The sequence below is a fragment of the Pyxicephalus adspersus genome, chromosome 3 (genome assembly GCF_032062135.1).
Source record: "Pyxicephalus adspersus chromosome 3, UCB_Pads_2.0, whole genome shotgun sequence".
NCBI lineage: Eukaryota > Metazoa > Chordata > Amphibia > Anura > Pyxicephalidae > Pyxicephalus > Pyxicephalus adspersus.
This window is the reverse complement of record NC_092860.1, coordinates 78784031-78811970: the sequence shown is the minus strand read 5'-3', so window position 1 is coordinate 78811970 and position 27940 is coordinate 78784031. Positions and strand designations below refer to the sequence as shown.

Below are 27940 nucleotides of genomic sequence, written 5' to 3'. Positions count from 1 at the left end.
TTTGTATAGTATACAAATGTAAAGTTTAGTATCTAAAAAGTAGCTTAAAAAGTAACACATAAAGAACCCTATTTATTGTACAGTGTTGCGTAATATGTAATATGCATAACTTTTAAATGCTATTGTAGGAGAAAATAAAGGGATGAAGATCACAAAATGTAGTCACCAGAAGCATGGAGCTAATCTAACATATTACACACCTCCATGGTGTTCTTTTTTTTTACTTGTAGTTGACTAGGTATTTTTTTTTACAAAGTAAATTTTCACCACATTTGCTATACTAAGTGAACTTTTCTTTGCAAAGGGATAATTACCTTTGCTCTTTGAATACCCTATACTCCTTTAATAAATTAACCCAATTGTGTTAGCCTAATGTTTACTCATGCTTTGCAACTGAAAATATATTTTTAGCAGCTTAGGTGTTCCATGGGGAAAGATCCTAAAATCCGGGTTAAACCTGAAGGTAAACTAAACCTACTTTTTTTTACTTTAAATGTAGTGTAATAATTCAAATTTGATTGAATGTTTGTTGCACTTTTCTTAGAATATAAAGTTTATTTATGGATATGCTGTTCTTAGAAACTTAGAATGAACAGGGTTGTTATATTGCATTTTTTATTTGCTTTATTACAGAAAAGAAATTACAGAAAAGCGATTTCTGTACTTAGCTTCTTAAAAGTGTTTCACAAAGAATTCTTTTGTATTTCCCCTGAAAAAATACTTAAAGCAGACCTAGTTTTATAACTAAAACAAATTGCATGCCCCACATTTAGCAGTTCAGCTTCTGCCTAATTTGTCCCTGTAATGTCTGGCTGTGCAGTCTGTGCTGCAAACTTTAGTTTACATAGGATGAACTGCTGATTATTTTCTAACTCATTTGTCCATCAAAAATAAACAAAACAATTTCCTTTTTCATTCCTGAACGGAAACACAATACATTTACAGCACAGTTCTTGGGAGATATTAGAAAGAAGTGTTCATAACAGATGCTAAATGGTAACAACACTATCTAGTCAAGCTGAGGCACCAGGAAACGTGCTCACAACATAGGGCCACAGTTGGAAAGAAATTATATTTATTTATATTATAAAAATGTTAAAGAACTCTGTGCTGTGTTGTCAAAAAGTGTCATCTTTTAGGAGAATACAGTCAATACCAATATCTTCTTCCTCAGTCAATACCAGAATAGAGCTGCTAGGCAGCTTGAACTGCTACGTGACAGCTTGAACTGAACTCTCAGTGGTAGCTGTGAGGTGAGCTGTTTGACAGTCTTTACAGTTTTGTTCTTATAAAAAGATTTTTTAGAATTGTAGGATTTGAAGAATTTTTATTGTAAGCAGCCTACATACGTGGTGCCTGGGAGAGGTCGTGGGCACCTCATATGAACTCTAGGTGTGAAGGACAGGAGTTACAATGTTTTGTATTCCACTAACAAACATATAAAGTACCTGCCAAATCACAGACAACACTGTTAAGCCAAAGACACCTCTGTAAGAGCTAGTTCAGATAGATGTTAAGGAAACAGTGTCTCGCACTACTGGTAACTGCAGCTCTTGTGAACAGCAGCAAATCAACATGCTTATACTCATTCATTTAGATGATTTATTTTGATGTTGTTAGCTTTTTTTGTTACTGTTGTTCTTCTATCAAATCCATCCATATCAAATAGTACATCTCAGGGGGTGATAATTGCTCAAGGAGGAGAAGGGCCTGTTTATTAATGATATATCAGGCATGCGAAGAAGCAGCAGCCAGAAGCCTCCTTAGATACATTTGTAATGTCTTTACCCTTTTTTTTAAGAGTTTTAAATCCCCTCCCTCCGAAAAAAAAGTTTTTTTTTTATGTATATATTTATAAAAAAGGTTGTCTACCCTTTTATGTAAGGTAATAATTTTAGTTTTTGTCTACTTTAACACAGCCTACTATAAACAATTAAACTACACAATTTCAAGTATACCAGCAGGTTGTACATTTGGACTAAATTAAATTACAAATGAAAAAAATAACATTCAAATACAATTAATAAAAAAGAAAAAAACAAAACAAACAAAAAAAAAGAATTACCTTTGAAAGGTAATCGGAACTGTACGTATTAGCTCATCCCTTTCACTATATACTATATCCCTTGGAGTCCTGTAAAATACCTGGTGATTTTACCTACAGGAAACATATACCTTTCTTAATTTTCCTGGGTGTTTGATCACTGTCACCTGGAGTCCAAAAGCCATTGTAAGCTCCAATCAGGCCGTACTAGAGTTTACAGAGAGCTGTTTTTTGGATTTTTGGTTAGCATGTGGTGCAATGGAAGAGCACAGGAAGGCAGTGAAAGGGTGGGTTGTAAATTCATATTGCCCAGTAATGTTTAGTAATACATACACTTAAGTGGTACAGAGCTTGAGCACAAATAAATGTTTCATAAGCTGAATTTACCACCTTAGCTTGGCATCAACTAACATAGAGTCTCTGATAAATGTAAGTGTATTTTAAAATGTTAGCATGCTATCCTTACTATTTAAAACTTTTCAAAGATTAGAGAAGTTTAACATAATTTATCTAACTTTTCTTCTGTCCTCAAGCTGCAATTTTTTCTGTTCTATTATTTATCAGCGGTGTAGATGTTAACTTTTGCAAAGTGGCTTTCATGTACATTCAAATTTACTACAGTATGGTTACACAAAGCCTAAAGGTAAGCAAGCTGCAATATGACATGACTGAAGTATAATCAATGAATGCCTAGAGCACTTTTTAGATCACATTATGGAATGCAGTGATGAATGTATTTTAACATCCACAAGTAAACAACTACAGGTAATGTCTGCCATCAGGAAAACATTTAATTGGATGTCAAGAAATACCAGTGAGATTGTTGCTTTCATTCTCTAATTCATTCAAGTGTTTGTTATGGGCAATGCATATATTTTTGTTTTTTTTAATAGCTAGACCATGATCAATCATCATGGCTATTGATCTGAGGAAGTGGGTTCTTACAATAAAGATATATATATATATATATATATATATATATATATATATATATATAAATCATATACAGTATTTAAAGAGTGATGGAATCTACATATACAACCAGAGGAGGAATGTCTTGGTACTATGATGTAAAAAAAGGTAAACAGAATAAATATCTGTGGTTATACCCATACCCATACTGTGGTTATACGCATGGGATAAAGCTTGGCTAATAAAGCTTGCCCCCCATAATCTAAAACTCTGACTCTGCTTCAATATATATATATATATATATATATATATGTATATATTATTACAGTATAGCCATTTTTTTGCCACCCATAACCAGATGAGATTTGATCCACATCATCCATAAGCTGTCTATGTATCATGAGAGCAACTACAGCGTTTTCCTACAGATAAATATCATTTTGTATCTCACCTCTGGGGTCTGCATGGCTTAAGGATAGGAAGAAAAGCAGGGAAATTACTCCTTTCATTTTGAAATTGTAAGCTCCAGAAAACTCAGCCAAACATGTTGGATTCAGATTTATATAGGAGGTAAGCAGATAAATGATTAATTTTAGGGCTGCTACAAGGGGTGTAAAACCCTGACCTTTACTTTCAACATAAACAAAAAAGGGCTATGTGAAGACAAACAAAGATATTCTGTTGTTGAATTTTGCAACTCAATCAATCATTAACAATAAAAAAAATTACTTTCATGTACACCTTAAAAAAAAATAGGATCTGTACTGCTGATTTTTTGGGAGTAATATCAACAAAATAAAGCACAACACATAACAGTGGGGGACCTTGATAGGAGATTGTCTCCGGGTGACATACAGTAATGGATCTTATATTATGTCCTTGGGGGCTTCCATTTCTCCTATGTATATCATGCTATCATTAACATATTTTAGGGTAACTCATATCTGTATGTTCTCATTATTTTTAATACCTAAATTCATAACATTTACATTTATTATTGTATGTCTTAAAGTGTATCTAAACTCAAATACTTCAAACAAATATGTTGCAAGTTGTTATAATTTTTAAAAAATTGCAATATTTTTTTCTAGTTTGTCCTGCTTTTATTTAAATCATACTAGCAAGGCACATTCACAGACACTTTCATAAGGTTAACATGCTTAATTGGTTGAGATGTAGCATTTTCTCCCTTTCCTGCACACTCGGGAATGCTTTAAAATTGTCATGTTATGATTTTTACAAACAACATCAGCAAAATGTTGTCTAAAGTACAAGCAGAAATCCAATTTGCTGGTATTTCAGTATGTTTACATTAAAGTCTGTGACTGCCACATTTTCAATTTAATTGCAAGTCCCTAAACATATTATTGTCACAAAAATTCTTGAGGTGGATCAATGGGACCTGATTACATAGGAAAAAAAATGTTCTCCTTCTGTGAAGTTATGATGGAAATACATTGGTTGGATATTGCCTGTTGTTTTCATATTTGTCTACTAGGTAGTGCTGTGTATTTATTATTGCAAAGATAAATACAGAATTCTTTAGACATAAAAACATTGTAATCGATTCTCATCCAATCTAATACCAAAGTCAGCGAATATGAGTTTTGAAGGGGTGAAAAGTTACACTGAATTTTGCCCCATCTTCTCCTCTTCCTAGTCACCAACTGCCCATACCAACACAGAGAAGGAGGCAGCAGGAAAGGTTACACTAAGTCTTCAACTTCCTACCACCGCTGTTCCTCCAGTGCCCAATCCATTATTTTCAAAAGGTGCCAAAATACTGCATATATGATGATTGATGAGCTTGTTTTCCCACCACGATTGCAAAGGTACTGCCAAAGCAGAACTGGACTGGCCCTAGAAGTGGCCCTATACCTGTGAGGCAGTGCAACTAGATGGATTAGGACAGCTGATTTGTCTAATCCTCTAAAAGCTCCCCCCAGAAAAAATATGTCTCACCCTTAAAAAATTGTTTCTCTTTAATTAGTGATAAGCATTGACAGTTGACAGTTGATAAGCATTGGTCATTGACACCTCATCATCATCGGATCCTCTCTGCTGGAGCCCCTTTTTGCACTAAAGTGCAGATATGTAAATATCACTGCCTCAACTTCCTTCCTGATGTCCCCTCACTTTTATGTTGCTGAGCCCTCTTTACCTCCATGGTTTTGGCATTTTTTTCTCATATTGAATACCTGAAAACAGAAATACTTACACATAACCTAGCTCATCCACCTGCAGACATAATCTAAAATCATTTACTGACAATTCATAGTAAGTTTATTAGAAGCACTTGCAGACAACTGCCTGCTCTGCATCCAGATAGAATGAAGGGGAAATCCTTTCATCCTACTTCATAATACAAGCAATGGGTGATGTGTTCCATAAAGAGTGTCAGCAATAAGTGTATGATGCACAATATTGTAAATTAGGTCTTACCTACTAAAAATAAAATACACCTCTTGCGTAAAAAATAAACTCTGAAAAACTAAATTACAGCCCACTTACCCTAACCTATCAAAAAAAAAAAAACATGGACTAAAGTAGTGGGCGAGGGGAGAGAATACATAGTCACAGTTCAGTACATTTTACCTGGTAGTACACTTCTGACCTGGTAGTAAAATACACCCCCTTCCGCTCTCTTCGCTCCTGTAATGACCTACTAATGACTTCCTCACTCATAACCTTTCTGCTCCTTTAAAAGAGCACTCAAAACCCATCTTTTCAAATTTGCCTACCAGTCTTCTTTTGTCTCTTCAAATCCACACTACTTTCAGCCATTCCATATCTCCCCTCCTATTGTGTGATACTTTCCCCACCTCCTAGATTGTAAACTCTTCAGGACAGGGTCCCTTCCTTCTCCTGTGTCACTGTCTGTATCTGTCTGTCATTTGCTATCCCTATTTAATGTACAGTGCTGCATAATATGTTGGTGCTATATAAATCCTGTTTATTGTTGTAATATTGATGATATTAATATTAATAAAAAAACAAAAATGCTTTTTTTCCCCACTACAAAACTGGTAAAATGTGTTATCTGCTTGCTATAGGTTACTATCTGTATATGATGGCTGTTTGTACAATTTTAGAAATACCTTTTTGCAAGTTAAATAGTTTGCCCAAAAGTCCTCTGACATTATATTGCAAAACATTGAATAACAAAAAATGAATATGCACCACTAATTGTTCTTGGCCTAGAGTATATTTGTTCCAAAGAAAAGGTGATTGATGGAATACATAGTCACAGTTCAGTACATTCTAATACTACAATTAACTCGGTTTAAGTGCAGCAGATACAACACACTCTGATTTTCAGTGCATAAAAAATCCAGCAGTCAGACTTGACCCTTACAGAATTCACCTCTTGTCTCTCAACAATGAAAAGAGAAGCTGCGAACTGATAAGCTAATTTTTCTGTCACTTTGCTCCCTGCTCATTTTAATATATTACTTGCAATGCATAACAACTGGGACCCTTCATGTGCCGCCTATCTCCCAAAAAATAAATAAAAATTGGAATGTAGATAAGATTGACTGTCACCAAGATTGGAATACCTTGTCAGTTATGAAGATTAACTCGTTATATTGGAACACTAGATAGAGAAAAGTAAATATACATGGAAGATCTGCAGAACAGCTAACTAAGAGCAACTATGTCCCTTTATCCCTTGCTATCCCTATCGGCAAACACTTACCTACTGAATGAATAACATCAACTAACATCACTAAGGAATCCACCTCCTACACCTGCCTTCACCTAACCAGCATTTTTCTTTTTTACAACAGGTATGTCACATGTTCTGACTGCCTTCATGAACTGTTTCCATTTCTGCGATACAATCCAAATTTAACTGGTTATGGTATGTCTTGTATTTTAAGTGCACATTGATATTTATTGCCCTGATAAGCCCTCCCTTACCCAGGTTCAACTGATATCCCAAATTCAGGGCAACTAAATTAATAAAAGGAATGGAGGAGCTCAGCTATGAGGAGAGATTAGCTGAACTGAATTTATCCTCCCTTGAGAAGAGAAGTTTAAGGGGGGATATGATCACCCTGTGTACATATATAAATGGTTCATATAGGGAACTCTCTTCCCTACTATTAACTTTAAAATCAATACAAAGAACAAGAGGGCACTTTTTGCGTCTGGAGGAAAGAAGTTTAAGCTCTGGATAAGGAAGGGATTCTTCACTGTAAGATCCATAAAAATGTGGAACAGGCTCCCTCGGGAAGTAGTTTCATCAACTACTATAGATTGCTTTAAGAAAAAGCTGAATGCTTTTCTAGAAGCACAGAATATAACTGGGTATTAAGGCTTTAAAGTAAGGAAAACAGAGACTGTTGATCCAGGGAACATCCGATTGTCTCATGGAATCAGGAAGGAATTTTTTTTGCCCCTGTTGGAGCAAATTGTACCAGGTTTTTTTTTTTGCCTTCCTTTAGATCACCTATGTCCACAGGGTTTTATATCTGGGATATGTTTATTTCCTTAGTGGTTGAACTTGATTGACTTGATTAACTATATTAAGAGCCCAATGCACTTCTATTTAAACATCAGGCATAGTCACATGCCAAATTTCATGTGCAGTGGCAATTAATCCAGGGAATAGAACCAAGAAACAGGATTGGACACACTTACATTCTGCAATTCCCATCTCATGCCTTTGGACTGAATCATCATTGGGTTTCCACCTGGACTCCAACACAGACTCTGGTTCTTCCATCCTGAACTGCTTTTTCACTGGGCAATCTTTTTGACTGACTTCCATTGGCTTCCATTGACTTCCATTTCGCCTTAGAATCAAATTCAAGCTCTTGTTATTATTATTGATATTAATAATAATAATAAAAAACAAAAATGCTTTCTTTCCCACTACAAAACTGTTAAAAGGTGTTATCTGCTTGCTATAGGTTACTATCTGTATATGATGGCTGTTTGTAGAATTTTAGAAATACCTTTTTGCAAGTTAAATAGTTTGCCCAAAGGTCCTCTGACATTATCTTGCAAAACATTGAATACACAAAAAATGAATATGCACCACTAATTGTTCTTGGCCTAGACTTTATTTTTGTTCCAAAGAAAAGGTGATTGATGGAAGCACTGTGGTCTTTTCATTTTAACAATAAAATTGTGACACAATATAGTATATGTCCTAATATATAGCTTATAGTTTTATGCAATCAAGGAACACACATGTCAAGAGTAAACAAAGAGAGTACAATACAACCAGGTGCACTGGTGCAGGTGGAACTTGCAACATGCCAGAAAATTTTAAAACAAACATAAAAAGCTTATCAGCCTCAACACTTGCATGCTAATTAACCCAAAAGTACCAATAATAATCTGTGCAAATGCCTATTTTCATTATTTTAGTCATTCATTTCAATGTGTGTCATCATATTTTTTAATTGGCAGATTTGCATGTGAATTAAAGGCACAGATAATCAGACAGAGTTTAGCTCAGCATGTCCATGGAAATCATAATTGCCTAAAAGCTATGCCATGATCCAAACACCTGTCACAAATAAAAGTCCAAAACCTTTCAAATCAGGAGCTAAATGTATACAGACTAAAAGTGATTTTGTTGTTATACACATTTCATAAGGTGTATATAACAGTGGGACAGTCAACAATAAATGACAAGGGCAAAAAAAGAGGGTCATAGCAATCCACATAGTTGTCAGTTTGCTTAATACTCATGTAAAAAGTACTTTTCCCTATTCTCCTTTTTTAAATTTTCATTAGTTGTTTTTTGAACATGTATATTTCAGTGTTTCTCAATGTAAAATGATGTGTATAAATATGTGAGTTTTAGGAACCATTTTGGAATTATGTAAAGCCTAATGGTCTGTTAATCCTCAAAGCTTTAGGTTTTAACACAAGTTAGAAACATTATCACTTGAACAACAAACTTTCTGCTTTAACCCCCCTAGCGGTAATCCCGAGTGTGACTCAGGGTGGAAAAAACATGCAAAAAGCAGTAACCCCGAGTCACACTCAGGGTAACTTTGGGGGTCCCCCTTACCTCAGCCCCGCGCTCCAGCGGCGATCAGATGATCAGAATTTCTGATGGTGCATCACATCTAACTGCAGATGCGATCACCAATAGTAAATTCCGGGGGTGATGCCAGCGGCGATTTCCTGCTGGCATCACCCCCGGAATTTACTGCAGCTGCTCGTATCACCCAGAGATCAGCCTCCGTGTGATGCGAGCAGCTTCGTTGGCTTCAGTAGAGTGAGCAGGGCGGGACATCCCCACCGCATCACCCGGCAAGACAGTTTTTTTTTACAGTAAAAACACTATAAAATAAAAGTATAAAAACACATTTTAGTGCACCAAGCATCATTGGCCAGTGCCCTGATATACATTTTGCCCACTATTAGCCCTGAATTTGATCTAACCTTTTGATGACTTTTAAATCACTTCCTGAATGTATCATTTGATCACTTTGTCTTTGACCTTGATTGTTCCTGACTGATTGCTGGAGACCACATGGCATCCAAACGACATCTCGACGGCGCAAGGGCTGTTTTGGAGGAATTTGAAAGCAGCGATAGCGATTTAGAGTCCCTTGTGGAATCGAGCGATAGTGATTCACCAGGGAATTTGTCATCAGACAGTGAAAGTGAACTGAACCTGAGGTCAGTGCTGTGCGCACATGGTGTCCTATTGACCTTGATGTGGACCAGGCAGCACCGCCAAGATTTCCATTCACCGGCGCACCTGGGATGAAAATTGAGGCTGAATGCGACAGCCCCCTGGCATACCTGAAGTTGTTTTTGACCGATGAAGTTATCGAAAAAATTGTTGCAGAGACAAACAGGTAAGCCGCTCTTGTGTTTGCTAATTTTTTGAATTTTTTTGCTAATTTTTTTTTGCAAACATATATGCTGCTCTGTGTTTGCTAACATAATACTTGCAACCTTCACACTATAAAAGAACATATCCTAAAATAAATTTTTTATTTTGTTTTATGCAGGTACGCTGGACAACAGGTTTGCAAGAAGCAGAAAGTGGGAACCTGTGACCAAAGATGACATTTGCCTGTTTTTGGGCTTGGTGATCCTGCAGGGAGTTGTGGGCAAACCCCTGCAGAAGTGGTACTGGTCTAAGAATAAAATGATTGCCACTCCATTCTTTGGCACAGTCATGCCAGAATACCGCTTTTCCTTCATCATGAAGTACTTGCATTTCGCAAACAGTGAAGAATTTGATGAGACCACCCATCCTGCACCAAAACTCAAGAAAATTTGGGAAGTGTCTCAGATGATTCTACAAAATTTCCAGCAAACCTATGTGCCAGAAAGAGATGTCAGCCTTGATGAAAGTCTAATGGCTTACAAGGGGAGGCTCAGCTGGGTGCAGTACATTGCATCAAAGAGGGCACGATTTGATGTAAAAACGTATATACTGTGCGAATCCTCATCTGGCTACATATAGAATACAGTACTGTACACTGGAAAAGGGACAGGGTTCAACCCCAGATACAGCCATTATGGATTGGCAACATCTTCAGTGCTATCCCTCATTGAGCCATTGCTAGGTCAGGGCTATTGTGTCATAACTGAAAATTTCTACACCTCTCCTGAGCTTTATGAGTTCCTTCTGCAACACAGAACAGATGCGTATGGAACCGTTAGGGCTAACTGGCACAACCTGCCAGCACTGATTGCAAAAGGGAAGCTGAAGACAGGAGAAATTTTTGCCTGGCAGAAAGGAAGGATGATGGCCCTAAAATGGCGTGACAAGAAAGATGTGTGCCTGATGACTACTGTCCATGATGCCTCCACCGTTCTGGTACACACAAAACGTGGGAAAGAAGTGATGAAGCCACAGGTGGTGACTGACTACAATAACACCATGGGAGGTGTCGACAGAGCTGACCAGGCCATGACATTCTACCCAGCTATGAGGAAACAGCAAAGGAAGTACTACATAATGATTTTCAGGCATCTAGTTGAGCAGTGCCTATTGAATGCCTACGTTCTGTACAAAAAAAAAAGTCAGAGGCCTGTGAATCATTCAGACTTCATTTTGCAAGTTTCCGAATCCATAGTCAAGAACCACCAAACATCATCAGTGGCTATGAATAGACCTGGACGTCGTGCTTCCACTATTGTCAACCCAGAACGCCTGACCGGTCGTCACTTTGTTGAATACATCCCATCAACCCAGAAAAAGGCAGCACCTACAAGGATGTGCGTGGTTTGCTGCTCAAAGACTGATGACAGAGGAAGGAAGAAACGCAAAGAAACCAGGTTTTACTGTCCTGACTGTGATGTTGGACTTTTTGCAGCACCCTGCTTCAAAATCTACCACACCCGGGATGTCTACTAAAAATTTAAATAATTTTTTTTTCTAAAATCTGCATTTAACTTATATTATTATTTATCAATTATTTATCAATAAATTTTTGATAAAATTGTTTTTTGATAAATTACACTGCTGTGGCCTAATATTTCATTATTTTTTATAATTATGTATTATATTATAATTTATGATTATAATATAATAAATAAGTATAATTATCATACCCGGGAGTTAATCCTAAAAATTACAGGCCCACAATAAAAACAAAAATTTCTATATAAAAAAAAATAGGATCACTTTTTGCATCAAAAAACTGACAGAATTAGAAAGCTAGGGGGGTTAATGGCATGGTTTAAGACATTACTAACTAACCCCTTTTGTGGGTATACCTACTACTTTGTTAATTCAGTACTGATACACAAAAGTATAGCAGAATGTTGAAAGATCTACATAGTCAAAAATCTCTGCAAGAAAAAAAAACCAAAGCAACAAAGGGTAATAAAGGTATAAATATTAGCTAAGGATCAAGAGAAGTGAGCTCTGGAATAGGTGGAAGGTGAATCACTAAGATGAAAATAGCCATAAAACTATTTGATTTTGATTTAAAAACTACATCCATTTTCCATCTCTTTTTGCAGAGTTATTCATAGATCCAGGGTTTCCTTTTTGTGAACCCAAACATTGAAAGTCTTCAATACAGTGGTCTGTTTATAAGAAATAACCCCCCAACTGCGTCAAAATAATTTTTATGTTAATGTTTAGTGTGTGGATCAACTCTGTCTTGTTTCTTAAATTTAGCATTTTTGCTTTTTTTGCAGGGCACAATAATAAACACAATAAGTTCCTAATCCATAAATACGTGCAAAATACACTTCAAACTAAAACCACTGAAACGAATTTAAAAACACAGTGAAGCATCAACATCAATTAGAATGCATTCCGTGTATCCTGCATACTCAACAGACCAGTAACATCACCAAAAACTCATCCTATCATCCATTATGCTTGAAATTATATTTCTGAGAATGCAGTTTATCTAAAATAATCTGACAAGAATCCACTAACATCCACTAAGAATGTAACTTATATATTTACTAGGTACTAGAGACTTCAATGATTGCCAGACCAGGAATATCACTGATAAATACAGCTCATCCATTTACTACAGATCAGACATACCGCGGATAAATAGAGCCCATCCATTCACTGTGGACCAGACATATCACTGATAATTCAGCTCATCCATTCACTGCAGACCAGAGACATAATTGAAAGTGTCTCTAATTCATGTACTACAAGCCAAAACCATCACATCAAGAGATTGTTGTGCTTGTCCATTCACTACAGACTAAAGATATCCTGAGAATGCATCTTAAACATTCAATGTATTTCCTTAAAAAATAACCAGTCTAGCATGCAATTAAATTTGAGAATGCAAGAAAATGCAATCCCATAGCTTTTAAAAATAATATCTGAACTTTTCTTGTTATTGTAACTGAAGTATAAAGCCTAGAAACCTACACAGGGATGCATATTGGTACCGTACTGTTTTGTTTAGTATCAGTGTTCATCTGTAGGTATAATATTATCAGCATCATTAAAATTACAGTGCCATGGTTTTTATACTAGAACATTGCAAGATGAACATATCACATTCTGTTGAAGCATAAAAATATTCAGTTATTCAGTTCATTTTGATTAACTCCCACACAAAATATCTTTTGCCTAAGCCAGGTCATATTCAAAGAAAAAGGTAATTAAGAGGACCAGAATTTGCCTTTGTATTGGGACATTAAAAATTGATTTTTTAACTTGATTTTTTTTTAAAGAGACAGTCACCTTGACCTTACAGGGTTATGGAGGGTGTCCTTGCTCCCCCACTTCATGTTTACCTTGTTCAGCAACTGCTGAAATCAGCTGTGCCAGCAACCTAGGTAAATTGTTAAGCTACGTACACACTTCCAATTATTATCATTGGTAAACGAACGACGAACGATCCTGCACGATATCTGCGAACGATCGTATAGCACCGATCCTGTACATACAGATAACGACACGATCGTTCGTAGATATTGTACACACAATAGATGCGATCGTTTGAACGATACAGGAAGTTACGTGCACCGCAGGAACGTTCGTTCATCACGCATGCTCAGACCATGGACGATCAATGAACGATCGTACACACGAACGATGGTCAACGATGGTCGTCCAATCCGATCCGCCGGTCCGGTCATTCATTTCCAACGACTTTCCTCGTTCGTCGGCGTCGTTGGTTACTTTTTTTACGAACGATTTTTGCCCAATCGATCGTTCGTCGTTCATTCGTCGTTCATTTTGAACGATAAAAATTGGAAGTGTGTACGCAGCTTTACTCTCCATCTCAAGTTGTGGGCAGTTTTGATGTGCAGATTACCAAGAATCATAGCCATGTAATACAAATGCTGGTAGAAGCTTCTGAAATATCTAGGAACTCCAATTTTGACGTTTTATTCATGTCTCATAATGTGTTTTCATGTTATATGGTCACAGAACTTTACTTGCACTTTAGTTGCATTGGGTAAAATTCCAGAGAAAATGCGAGTAAAAGAATGTTTGTTTCTTCTCTCGATCCTCCATGTAGGTACAGGCAAAATTAGAGATATCAGGAAGAAAATCTCTGCATGTTCTATACCTTTTACCTTAATTATATTTGGATGACTTTTAGACTTGCATTACTGGAGATGTAACGTTGGTTTTATAGATGAAACAGATACAGCATTTGTTCAGTAGAAAATTTGACTATATACTGCATATTTGATATATATATATATATATATATATATATATATATATATACACACACATATATATAGTGAAAACCTTTTTGTTTAAATCTACACTGACTATTCTGTTATTGAAATGACTGGTTAGTTAGCCTTTTAACTTTATCAATTGTTCCTCTTAGACTTCTTGTTTTATGTTTCTATGCAACTAATACCTATGCTATAAGGATCACCTAATATGTTAATTTCCTATGCAGTACACAAAAATCTTTTTTTGTCATGAATTTCTTTACAAAATCAATGCATTTCATATGCCTAGACACTACTGTGCATTGGCCTGTATATCTGCAAGGTGAGATCATCTAATTTAATTTATGCTTTTTCAACTCTGCTGCTGCTTCTTTAATGTGCTCTTTAATCTCCAGTCATCAAGGAAAGTTCTGAAATATGAAAGCAAAGGTCTCTCTACATGATGTGATGAGTCAATGGCCTTGATTCATTAAAGCTCTCCCAAGGCTGGAGAAGATACATTTTCATCAGTGAAGCTGGGTGATCCAGCAAACCTGGAATGGATTTTATCAAAGTCCATTGCTATTTGTAAGCAAATGTTTTCAGGCCTGGGCCAGATTCATTCTAGGTTTGCTGGATCACCCAGCTTCACTTATGAAGTGACTTCTCTCCAGTCTTGCAGAACTTTAATAAATTAGACCCAATGGGTCTGTATTTTCTCCAGCCTTGGTGAGATTTATTAAATCAGGCCCAATGAGTGAATTTTTCTACAGGGATACCGCAAGCAGTGAATAGTCCTTTGCCCTCTGCCTGTATTCTGCCTGTGCCTGTATGCACAATTACCACAGTGCAATTCCTCATGCAGCCATTAGCAAAATCTTATTTTCTTAACAGACCAACTATAGTGTTTTGGTAAATGTTAATTTATCTAACATATTTGAAGAGGTAAACGTTTAATCATAATTCAAACAGTGCTTACATGTGTACTCATGCCAGTAGCAGGAAGGAGAAATCTCATGAGGGCTGCTAGGCTTATGTTCTGCCATAGATCTTCTACTACTTTAGTAGTTAGGGGCTAATACATATTTGATAATAACCATCTAATAAATTATATATATGTATATATTTGATTAATTACCATCTAATACATTAAACTCTGGCGAATTGTACATTGTAAATCATATTGTGTGGAGTTTTCTTACTGAAATTTTGAAACAGTTTGGTGTGATAAAAAATACAAACACTTGTACTATGCCCCAAAATATTAGCACATGCACTTGTCTAAATACTAAGTTTTAAAGTGAAAAAGTACTTGTACATACAGGGCAAACCAAAATGATCCCTGTAACTTAGCCCTATATGTACAGGAATATATACTTACCTTTATTTCGCTCTCCTACTATTTGCATTACGCTTTTGGAAGTGAAGCAAATTAGCTATGGACAACCCATGTGACAGCAATGATTGGCCAAGTATGCCAATCCTTTGCCAGAATGCATCACATGCTCCTTGACATCTGGGTACTTCAATTATCTCCTCACATAGAGCTTGATTCAATTAAGCTCTCCAAGGCTGGAGAGAATACAGTTTCATTAGTGAAGCTGAGTGATCCAACAAACCTGAAATATATCTGGTCCAGGATTAAATATTTGCTAACAAATTGCAAATTATTTTAGGAAATCCATTTTAGTTTTGCTGGATCACCCAGCTTTACTGATGAAAATGTATTCTCTCCTGCCTTGGAGAGCTTTAATCAGGCCCGTTGAATAAATCAGCAGGGTAGCGAGGAAAGTAAGTAAGAAATGTTTTCTTCTATGTAAAGTTATGAGCACACAAAAATCCTATCATAAAATAAATGCTTTCAAAAAATAAAATGTTACTTTACCAAAATGTATTTGATAGTTTTGGTGATAAAACATTTAAAAGCTTGTAAAGAAATGAAAATGGAGACACATTTATCCTAGTTTTAAGCTTTTGGGCATACTTTGAAAAGCCTCCTAGCGAGAGTTAAGGGGAACTTTAGACAGCCAATGGTACCATGTGAATAAAATTCAAGTAGACCTGATGTTTTCCTATGCTATAGGGTAAAGTCTGGACAAAGGTGGGTCTTAGCACTCATATGATGCCTTTAAAGACAAGCAGATATCTCAAACCCTTTGATTGCAGGAAAGTAAAAGCCTGTCTACGGGCACCTTTAGATCTTTAACTAGCAAACATTCAGGAAAACATACCATTTGGGCACTGAGCTGACACTGATGTCCTCGCATGATTCACTTTGTTCCCAAGGTGACCAAAGAAGTATAGATAACAGCAAATACTATATTTTGTTATCTCTATGGGTAGTCGTTTAGGGAAAGAAAGTAAAATGAAAAACACTATATAGTGGTTATAAAACAATTGTGTATGACTTATCACCTTAAAATATCTTCATCCCAGTTGGTGTATTTGTGGTATCATCAGCCCTGATGCAACTAGTTGATTTGATGTGGGCACTTAATAAAATTTTTAATTCATTCTCAAGGATTAAATGTTCCTTGGAAACTTTCTTACAATGAAAAATGACATGAAGTTCCAGAGTATTCACTAAACACTGTGAAACATACATTAGAAACATATACCTCCATATACAGTTATCAGAAGACAAAGGTCACTAGATTAAATCCATTAACCATGACATTGACTCAGACAAATGAAATGAGAAACATACAGACAATGCAAAGTAATAGAAATAAATAACGAGTAGGTTTTACAAATATGTCCACATATTCCCTGTAGGAATTTCTGCAATAACAAGCTCTAGCTGCTTTACAGATTTACTTTCTCGTGTGCTACAGCTGTTTTATTGACAGCTATAATCTGAAATAACAGTTAACAGCCAACATATGAAGCATGCAAAATCCTGGACTGCATTTTTTTTTCAAATATCATTTTATTGTTATAGTTAGCAGAAAAGAACTGTATGCTGCAAACCTATCTTGTATTTTACAGGCAAAGTATATTGTAACAATTGCACAGTATGAAACAGCAAAGTACAGAAGGCTGAACTGTATGACACTGGATACATATGAAGTGGCACAACAGTAACTCAAAGGTATGCTCTAGTCAAACATGAAAATGGAGCTTTTAAAACTTACAGCCTAACTGCCCGGCATCTTGAAAAGTACTACTTACTTTGTTTCTACTATAGCTAAAACCAGTCAGAATTAATAGAAAAATTGTCAGCTTTTGAGGATTTTTACAGTCGTTTATACAGTTCCGAAGACTCTCCAGAATGGGAATTGAAGGGTTTCTTGGTAAGCTTGACCTCCCCAAACTGCATCCCAAACATAAAGCAATCCTGGAACGACCATTTACAATTGAGGAATTGAATGGGGTCTTTAGATTTCTCAAATTGGGCAGTTCATCTGGCTCAGATGGTTTTTCTAAATTGTACTACAAAACATTCAGCCCTGTATTGGCGCCACATTTGGTGGCATATTTTATTTATCTGCGGGAGGGGAACTCTCAATTGGGTGATGCCAATAGAGCATTAGTGTGATCCCTAAACCAGGAAAAGATGTATCAGAAGTAGCCAGTTATAGGCCCATTTCTTTGATTATTTGTGACCTTAAAATTCTGACGAAGATCACGTCAACCCGACTGGGCTCCTTTTTCGGAGCGTATATCCACCCGGACCAGGTGGGCTTTATGCAACACAGGCAGGCCTCGGATCAAACGAGAAGGGCTATTGACCTCATTTCGGTGGTAAACTCCAGCTGGGACGGGGGCCTCCCACGCCATGCTATGTTGCTTTCCCTGGACCTCCAAAAGGCATTTGACAGTCTATCCTGGAGATATCTATTTCGGGTTCTCTCCAGAATGGACTTTGGTGCCCACTTTACTAATTTGCTGCTGGCTCTCTATGACTCCCCAGAAGTGAAAATTTCGCTAGGGAGATTTTTTCTAAAGCTATCCCAATTAAAAGGGGGACCAGACAGAGATGTCCTCTCTCGCCACTTTTGTTTGGCCTAGCAGTTGAACCTCTAGAGATAGCAATGCGAATGGATCCTAACATCAAAGGAGTTAGTTGTAGTCAGGTTGAACACAAATGTGCCCTCTTTGCTGATGATATTTTGATGTTTATCACCTCCCCAATTACCACTTTGCCCAACCTACTGAAACTTCTGGATGATTTTTCTCTGTGCTCAGGCCTGCGGGTAAATAAAGCTAAGTCTCAGGCCCTCAATATAAATATTCCCACAGGGACGCTAACAGTGGTTAAGGAAAAATTTGACTTCAGCTGGCATAAGGATTCCATTCAGGATCTGGGTATCCAGTTGACCCCCGCCTACAGTAGAATCTATAGGCTTAACTATACGCCCCTGTTTAAAAAATTTTATGCCGACCTCCAGAGGTGGTCCCTCTCCCCTCCTTCGTGGCTGGGGGAGATTGCTGCCATCAAAATGAATCTACTCCCTAGATTACTTTTTCTATTTCGTACTCTCCCAATTCAGGTCCCCATGAAGAAGATTGTACTCCTTCAGTCTAGAATAATGAAGTTTATCTGGGCAGGGAAGAAGGCCAGAATTTGTAAAGATACTCTATTTGCCCCTAAGCGCATGGGAGGCCTGGGAGTTCCACATCTGAAATACTACTATGTGGCAGCACAGGTGGCACAAGTCTCACTAAGCACTTTGCACGCAGCTCGACCTCAGTGGGTTGAGATAGAGAACCAGGATGGCTTTCTGGGCTCTATAGAATCTCTTATGTGGCGCAGAAAAAGTCCGAGAGGAACTATAAAATGCCCGGCTCTGTCTCTTTCCATCTAGCTATGGGATAAATTCAGCAATCACCGGAAACTATCCTCCTATCATAAACCTTTAACCCTACTCTGGAATAACCCAGACTTCCCGCCCGGCCAACACCCAGTGAACTTTAATTGGTGGATCTCCAAGGGCTTTAGTTGGGTGAAAGATTTGATAGATGTTCGCGCAGTGTTTGCATGGGATTATTTGACCAGTAAATTTAAAATTCCTCCAACGGAACATTTTCGCTATAGACAATTGACTTCATAAATCAACACGATAATTGGAAAGGCCCCGAGACCCATGCGCCCCTCCCCATTCGAAAGCACATGCACCTCAATAGCCTCTACCAGAGGGTAAATTTCTGTCATTTACTTGGCCTTAGTAGCCCCCCCCAGCAAACTGCAATATATGCTAGACTGGGAATCTGAACTGGGTACCTCATGGGAATTGGAAGAGTGGTGGGATAAGGTATACTCTCTTTCCAAGGTCTCCCTGAACTCTGCTGTGGTGGAAGCCAACTATAAAGTAGCACTTAGATGGTATCTCACTCCAGCTAGACTAGCAAAAATGTTCCCATCAGCCTCTCCCCTATGTTTCCGAGGCTGTGATTCTAGGTGCTCTTTTCTGCATATCTGGTGGTCTTGTCCAATTGCTAAGGAATATTGGGACGAGGTATTTGGATTGATTTCCAGAATTTTACACCAGGAGATTTGTAGTATTGTGGGGGCTGCCCTGTTTAACAAGCTTGCGGTGTCCCTCCCTAGACCCACGATGAAACTGATTAGATTGATCTTACTGGCTGGCAGAATTTCATTGGCTAAAGCTTGGAAGTCATCCTCAATATCTCTGGATCCCATTGTCACCAAATTAGATTGGATTATGGTGAATGATAGACTTACTCATACCCTAAAGAACTCTTTAGATAAATTTGACGATATTTGGGAGCCTTGGATTTCTTTCAACAGTACATAGCCATTGATCTCTGTTAAATCACTTTTGGGTATACTGCATTGGTCATGTTCGCCTTTCAAACTTCCTCTACCTTCCCTTTCCCCCTCCTTTGTAGTTTTTATTTTTTATGTTTGTTATTTCCCTTGTCTTATAGATAGGACACGAGAATTGTTCATGCACTGCTCAAACACGGTTTACTAATGTCTTTTTGTCCTTTCCTGGTATATACGTATCAGCTTCTAAGGTGTCTTCCATTCAATGTATACCTGGATGTGGCAAAAAAATTTTGCTTGGGCGCTGTTTGCAGTGTTTAATGTTTTAAATGTATGTGCATACACAATGTGTCTTTGCTTTCTGTTATAGCATTGTTGTTATTGACTTATTTTTGTGAAAACTTTATAAAAAATATTGAAATACAGAATTATTAGAAAAGAAAAACATTATTGCACTAGCTCTGTTGTATTGAGCGACATACCGAGTTGCTCAATAAAATTGTTGGACATAATTATTGTTTTTTTAGATTTGCATTTAGGTTTAACTACTATATATATATATATTGTACCTCTATATGTGTTTTTAGGTTTTTATTTGGCAGTTGAAAGAGCAAGAACATTTGTTGAATGGAGAACAAGGTTAGGATTCTGTAACACTAAAGGTTTTGGGTCTGATTTATTAAAGCTCCCCAAGACTGGAGAACATAGACTGTTACGGGATAACTTGGGTAATCTGGCAAACCTGGAATTGATTTAATAAAACTCTTTTCCTTTTGATTTGAATTTTTTTTCAATCCCGACCAAAGCTATTCTAGTTTTGCATGATCACATAGGTTCTCCCATGATAGTTTATCACCTTCAGTCTTGGAGAGCTTTAATAAATCAGGCCCTTTATTTATATTATGGGTTGTTTATGTGTATGGATTTGTGAGATAAAATGGTTTCATAGCTTGAGGCAGTGAATTGCTAGATATCCACACATCTCTGAAGCTGTTCACACATTTTATGATCTAACTCAGGTGTCAGCAAACTTTTTTGGCTAATAGGCCATTTAAGGAGGTCAAGAAGGACTCTCTCTCTCTCTTGCTTATGGCTCCGCCCTCCACCAGGAACACCCCTGAAGAGAAATCCCTTTCCTTGGCAATGCATACGAACGAGAGGGAACATCCCTGAAGGGAAATCCCTCTCCTCCGTAATGCATACAGAGGAGAGGGAATGTCCCCTAACCCCGGCGGCAGAAGGAGGAGAGGGAATGTCTCCTTACCCCGGGGGCGGAAGTGTTAAGGGAAGGGAGGCATAACAAGAAGGCTCAAGAGCTGCGGGTTGCTGACCCTGGCCGGCCGGGATTAGGCCGCTTGACCAGGGGGACATTAGGCCGAAACAGACTACTGGCTAGGCCGTATCTGGCCTAAAGACCAGAGTTTGCTCACCCCTGATCTAACTGCACAATTTCCACAAATTTCTTTAACTATAGTTACCCATGGATTGGCAGATGGCATCCTTAAAAGTAGATTTGTACTGGCACGTGCAGCTTTCACCAGTGAAATTTGCCTCACAAGGAATGTGTGGTTCATATGTAATTCTCTAATTCATTTATGCTTCATGTTGCTTATAGGGTTTCCAACACGCTGAACTCATGAACAGAACATTTCTTTACCACCCTATTCTGTGACTGGAGAAACTTGCTTCAGGTGTGCTGCTGCATGAGAGCAACAAAGATCCCTAATCGTTGCTCATTACTATGATTATCAAGACCACCAATAAATTTTACAAGCATATAGAACACAGAGAGCCTTAATAGCAGTGGGACATAAACTTTTGGTGTTCGCTGATTACTCTGCAGAACTGACCAGGATTAGCAAATCTTTTAACTCCATATGTTAAATTTGGTGGATAAACTGATCAAATTACATTGGCATATCTGGCCACCTTGAGAGTGAATCGACTGAATGGAACTCATGCATAGTTCACGTAGTCTTGACAAAGGGCAAAGAAATTTATAGAAGGTATGGGAGATGGGTTAAATGAGACATGCCATGCCACTCCTTCACCTACCAAGAGGGGGACATCCCCTTCAGGATAAGCAATAGGCACTTGAGACGTACATATTATACCTTGCCACCACCGAATGTTCTTACACCTTTGTTGAACTTTTCATATTCAGGCAACAGACAGAACTGTATAGACTGACTGCTTTTTTTTTTATAGCACTAATAGTCAGTTTAAGAACTTCCACTCCAGCTACGTGACTCTGGTGCAGGACCTACATACACTGCACAGAAAAATGCTCACTACCTATGTTTAACCATCAGGAAAAATAGAAGTACGATACATGTTTTTTAACTTATCCTATTTACTTTCATTCAAGTTTTATATGTTGCCTGTTTTTTAAGCCAATGGAGTGTTTTATGCAAGCAACATTTTTAGTGGGGATAAGCACAGGGCATCCCTGGATGTTTACTTGCAACCATTACTATCAACAAAGCAATTGCAGAGAAATTTACGAATTCGGACACCCGATTAAGGTAATAATGTGGAATGGTGAAGGATTAGGCATAGCACAGAAAAAAATCACAAGTTCTTAGTTCTAGACTTCAAGAAACAACAAGCAGACAGGCCTTTAATATAAGAAACTCACCTTAAGCAACACAAACTCCATCCCATGCAGAAATCCTGGGTGGGTCCTGTGGTAGGAGCACCAGCTAAAGGTCATAAAGATGGGGGGAATGATTTTGGTACACAAAGAACATATGTGACTCTTATGCTCCCTCCAGGCTGATGAGGAAGCTGGAAGGTGGATGATTGCAAGATTGACGGCGGGAGCCAAAGAGGTATTGATAACAAATGTATATGGTCCAAATGTGTTTGACAAAAAAAATTTTCATAACATAATGTCCATCTGCTTAAAGTATAGGGCAAATGATGGGTTTTAGGGGGATACTGGAGTGCTGTGATGCACAACCAGGAAGATAGGTTGGCCTTGCTTCCTTCAAAGTCCCCAGTGATCACATCTGCGGATGTTGCATTGGTAACCTTTTGTTAATCTCTCCAGGTGCTGGATTACTGGAGGCATCCACACCCCCTGGAACGTGATTTTTCATATTTCTCAAATAGACATGACTTCATTTCTAGAATAGATAAGTTCCTCATTTCTACTACCTTGGTGCCAGGGATCCCGTCAGTGGAAATTGAACCAATGGTCAACCATATCACCAGCCAAGGGGCATATTGTAAAATCTCCAGGGGTCATCAAATACATTTTTGAAAATTTCTACAGTACATTCTATGAACGACAAGTAACTGAGCAGGAGCAGAGTGACTTTCTAGAAGGTGTGAAACTAGCATCCCTTAATGGAGAGGACCGAGACTGTTTTAATAGACTAGTCACAACAGAAGAGATTTTGGGAGTGATAGGTAACCTTCCACGAGTTAAAGCTCCTGGCCCAGATGGCTTTAATACATATTTCTATAGGGCATTTGCCCCGGAATTGGTAACACCATTGGCGGATCGTTTAAATCATCTAGAACATAAAGAATACCCCCCCCACAGGAAAGAAGGCATCTATTAGGCTATTACCCAAAAAAGGTAAGGATTTATTGGATCCTAGTTCATATAGACCTATTTCTCTACTGAACCAAGATGTTAAATTACTCTCCAAAACTATGGCAAATAGATTAACACCACTGTTAATTTCATCATCCCAGGCGCGATTTGTGATGGGGGGGTTTGCCACTGCAAATGTACGTAAAGTACTACTAGTGACGGAAAAAGCTAGGTTGGACATGACTTCTCTGCGTTCATTGGCATTGTTAGCCTTGGACATGGAGAAAGTATTTGATTATGTGAAATGGGAATGGCTATGAAAAGTAATGCATCCTATGGGCATCACAGGTTCCTTTTTACAATTCATTTTTTGTAAATCCCTTTCATGGATCCATGGGATCTTGAGAAATATGACCACCATAGAGATACCCCTCCAGGGCCCTTTATTGTCTAAATGGGAAGATCTCATTGAACGCCCATTGGATACAACATGGGACTACATTAAAGATGGCTAGCAGAGGACATTAAAAACAGTGACTAGCTAAAGTTGACGGGAAATAAAATGTAAAATAATAGACAGATCGTATATGGGTTTTGATATTCCTCCTAATGCGCAATGGCCAGACAGGCTAACAGATTGTCCCAAATGCTTGAAACCACTCCCTAATATGTTACATTTACTATGGTTGTGTCCAGACAACCACATTTTAAAAAAATTGGAAGGAGACATTAGATTATATGGCATCTGTAACTAAACGGAAATACAACATCTGCCCTAATATTTGTCTCTTACATAAGATGGAATCCAATGTACCTACAAAATTGCATGTATCTAATCATCATCAGCAATATCCAATCCTGACATTCTGCCCACAGCAAGGAGTTGATTCCAATTGGGCAGAGCCAGCGTCCTTGGGAAAGTGAAACCAAGATAATGTAAACATTCGAAACACCCATTGTTAATCAGGAGTCTGTTTCTAGAAATAATAAAGTGTGACAAATCTATTGAAGGAATATTTGAATTTAGTTTCACTTTAACACTCTGTCTGGTAAGCTTAAGTTTATGAGTGCAAATTATTAGGGGCATATTTTTTCTTCTATGCTCAATTTTGTCTAAAAAAGTATGACCCCATACACAGTGAAGTGGAAAACACTTTATTGCCCAAACCCTACATGGTATGCAGATGCACTTCTCTTTAACCACTTAGGGTGCCGTTCCTAATTATTTTCATATATTCAACTATGACAAAAGCATTAGGCCCAACTAAGAATTTGTTAGGGTGAGTACATGTATGGCCATCTGAGGTATTTATATATTCTTAATTACAGCATAGAACCTACTTATATTATGTGTCCTAGAATAATGCTGTATTGTAAAAGGACCAGTGTAACAGTTCATAGTACCTCTATTATATATGTGATTTAAATAACGGCACAGGGAAACAAGAATATTAACTTTGTTATGTGTGATGAGTCTGACAAGCTCTGATTATTTACTGTACAACAAATATAACCCTAAATGGTAATAATGTTCGTGTTACTAAATTTGTAGAAATGTTTTCATCCCAATGTTACTATTGTAATGAACGAGTATGTAGAAAAATTTCTAACTGCCTTATAAATATTACAATGTTTTCAATCAGAATAATTTAAGGTTAGGCACTCTAGTGGAAAGACATTATTTTTTATCATTATAAATGAAGAGATAGTAAAAAAAAAAAAAAAAAAAAAAAAAAAAAAAAAAAAAAAAAACTGTATTGCCAGCTCAAATGTAATACTTGTTCAGTTCAGGAGGCAGTAGCAGGCCAACCGTGCTGGCAACCATGAAGCAAGCTGATTAGCTAGTTGGCTGATTGGCAGAGCTTCCTAGATTACAAGACTGATTAGGTATTTTCCTGAAAATATGACTATGCATTTCAAAATGTGAAGATGCCTATTCATTATTATTAGTTTGTATAGCGCCAATATATTACACAGCACTTCACAAAGTCCATAGTCATGTCACTAGCTGTCCCTCAAAGGGGCTCACAATCTACCATAATCATTTGTTATTTAATACAGACAAAGATACATTTTTGACCATATCCTGGTAAAGATTTGAAGGTGCTAACTGCTAAGCCACCGTGCTGCCTAAATTTTCCTTACAACTTTAAGCATTATTTGGGAGAGAGGATTCACCTAATATATTATACATTCTCCAAATCTCCTTCAAAAGATAACAAAACCAGTCACCAATTATTTTTTGTAATTGCTTTGTCCCTTTATAATTTAAGTGTATGTACCTATAATTGTGGTTCTATCATTTTAAAACCCATCTCTGGGCACAATAGGAAGTATTTTACACGAAAAGCCTTTTTTTGCTCATCTAAGTCTATGTTCTAACCTTCTAGGAGCCAAGACCAACCTATCCCACACTGCAGTAGACTGGTTGACCCCGCCACATGGCGGTCAACAGGAAATGTCTATTTCACTTGTCAATGATGTTCGCACCCAAAGAAGGACTTTCCTCCATCAAAAGGAAGAAGATATTTTATATGCTGAACTTCTAGTCAGCTGTAAAGGCTTTAACCAGAGAAATATTGGAAATTGGATTTATATTTCATGAACTATGAAGAGCATTGTGACACCTCACCATGCTTTTGGCAGCATCCTTATCCTACCACTCTCTATTTTTAACTGCCCTAGTTGCAGTTAAGTTGAATTATTTTTTTTTTCTTTAACAGTGAATGCAAGTGTTTCTAGTACTGGGCTGGGTAGGTCTTAAACCGCAATCCTTATCAACTGCTATCTTAATAGGACCATGTGCACAGGTTTTATGTTTAATGAATTGAATGTTACCCAAGGATTTCACCACATTTTAATAAATGTAAGATTTCAATTAAAATATTACATTTTCATAAATGTAAGGCATAAAGGTACCTAAACACAACATATACAGCTTTAAGCCATTCAAATCCTGGTATTAAATTGAATAAAATAACTTTCCTCAGCTTCAGCTACCAAGTGTCCCCATAAAATACAATACATTAAGTTTTTCTGCGTCTCCATGACCTCCTCCAACCTACAGTTCTGATGACAATCTTATTTTCAGGGGCTGTCAAGAAAAAAAAAAGTTAATTTATTGTATCACTTTCAAAGGTTGTTGTACAATTCCTGGCAAAAATTAATATGAAATTACTACTCTTGGGCAATGTTCATTTATCTGTTTTGCTTTGCTACTGAAAAAACATCACAGATATGACACAAAACTATTTTATTTAACAGCTAAACATTCTGCCATTGTAAAACATGCCTTTCCTGCAGAAAAGATTTAATTCTAGAATCACCTAGTTTTAATGAAAAGGGAAACATACAAATAGATAAGGAAATCAAAGCATCAAGACAAAAAACTCAAAGCAATATGCCCGGAAAATAGGAAATACACATCAAGGGAAAAAAACAAAACAAATGGGTGGAGACATAAGTCAATGTTTATGATTGAATTGTATGAAATGAGCTTAAGAAAATTTGAATCTGCATTTGGAAAAGCCAAATGTAAACAATCATTAACACCTATAAAGAAGAAAATAAGTTTATATTGGATTAAAGAGAAGCAGACATGAACTGTAGATGATGGTATGAAGGTAAAATTCAATGATAAATCTCAAATCCGCATTAGCCACAGAGGTTTTGTTTAGTGTCATTCATATAAAATACAAAAAAGACTGCCTGGGGAATACAATCAAATTTCCACACACCAATTTGTGACTTATATGTGTCAGGTAAATCAAACCTGGAATGGATTGAAAACATTTGCCAACTAACAGCAAATTAAATCCATTTAATTTTGTTGGATCATCCAGAATCATCCATTATAGTCTATCTAATAAATTAGGCCCAATGACATGGCCAGCAAACAGTCTGACTTCTAAGCAATTAGAATGTTTGGGTGGAAATTGAAAAAAACGGTCCTGCAAAGTAAATCTGCCAACTGCTATACAAGATAGTTAGAATCTAGTAATGAAGAATATTGTTTTTTATTAGTCAATCCCTCAATTAAATTAAGTTGTCAAAAATATGCCAGCGGAGGTGCAACAACATATAAAGTGGATTATTTTGGGTTGATTTAATCATTTTTATCTAATTGTTGAGTTATTCCAGATTGTTTCTCCTTTGTGGTGTAACTAAAACATGTTTCATTAATTAACAATGTAATTTAAATTGGAGGTATGTTTTACAATGCCCGAATGTTCAGATGTTACTAACATCTGACTAACATCATTTAACTAGTTATATAGTTTTATTTCTTTTCTGTGTTAAAAAGTAATTTTAAAAAAGAAAACATTTTTTTTATCTTTTGCTAAGTAAAGTTCAGAACACATTCATATACAGGTTGTCCCAAAAGTCAGTATACACTTTTAATGAATTCTAAAAAATTACACAAGAAACTGAGTTAATTCATTTTTAGGCATCATCAAAGGAGTCATTGCAGTTTTAGCTGATAGGTTTGCTATTACCATTAAATGCCTTGAAGACTAGTTGTATACCTCTACATGAGCGCCACCATTTTCAACAACTTTCAGCCACTTTCAGACGCAAGCCTCCGGTGTTTTGCAGCATCTCTTCCCTGACCTTGTTG

General features: G+C 37.1%; 1 protein-coding gene and 1 long non-coding RNA gene across 4 annotated transcripts in view; one reads left to right on the top strand and one right to left on the bottom strand.

The window, feature by feature from the left end:
* GC (GC vitamin D binding protein) overlaps nucleotides 1–3533 on the bottom strand; it is a 48504-nt gene extending 44971 nt beyond the window's left edge. For both annotated transcript variants that reach the window (XM_072405355.1, XM_072405356.1), the window contains exon 1: nucleotides 3408–3533. In XM_072405355.1, coding sequence (XP_072261456.1) covers nucleotides 3408–3465 — 58 coding nt within the window. In that variant the 5' untranslated portion in view covers nucleotides 3466–3533. The remainder of the gene's footprint in view (nucleotides 1–3407) is intronic.
* LOC140326609 (uncharacterized) lies at nucleotides 425–26275 on the top strand. Of its 2 annotated transcripts, XR_011919906.1 has the most exons (4): nucleotides 425–463; nucleotides 17036–17138; nucleotides 22553–22609; nucleotides 25713–26275. It is a non-coding gene; the product is annotated as an uncharacterized lncRNA (long non-coding RNA). The 2 variants fall into 2 exon arrangements; XR_011919907.1 differs by lacking the exon at nucleotides 22553–22609.
* The last annotated feature ends 1665 nt before the right edge of the window (nucleotides 26276–27940 follow it).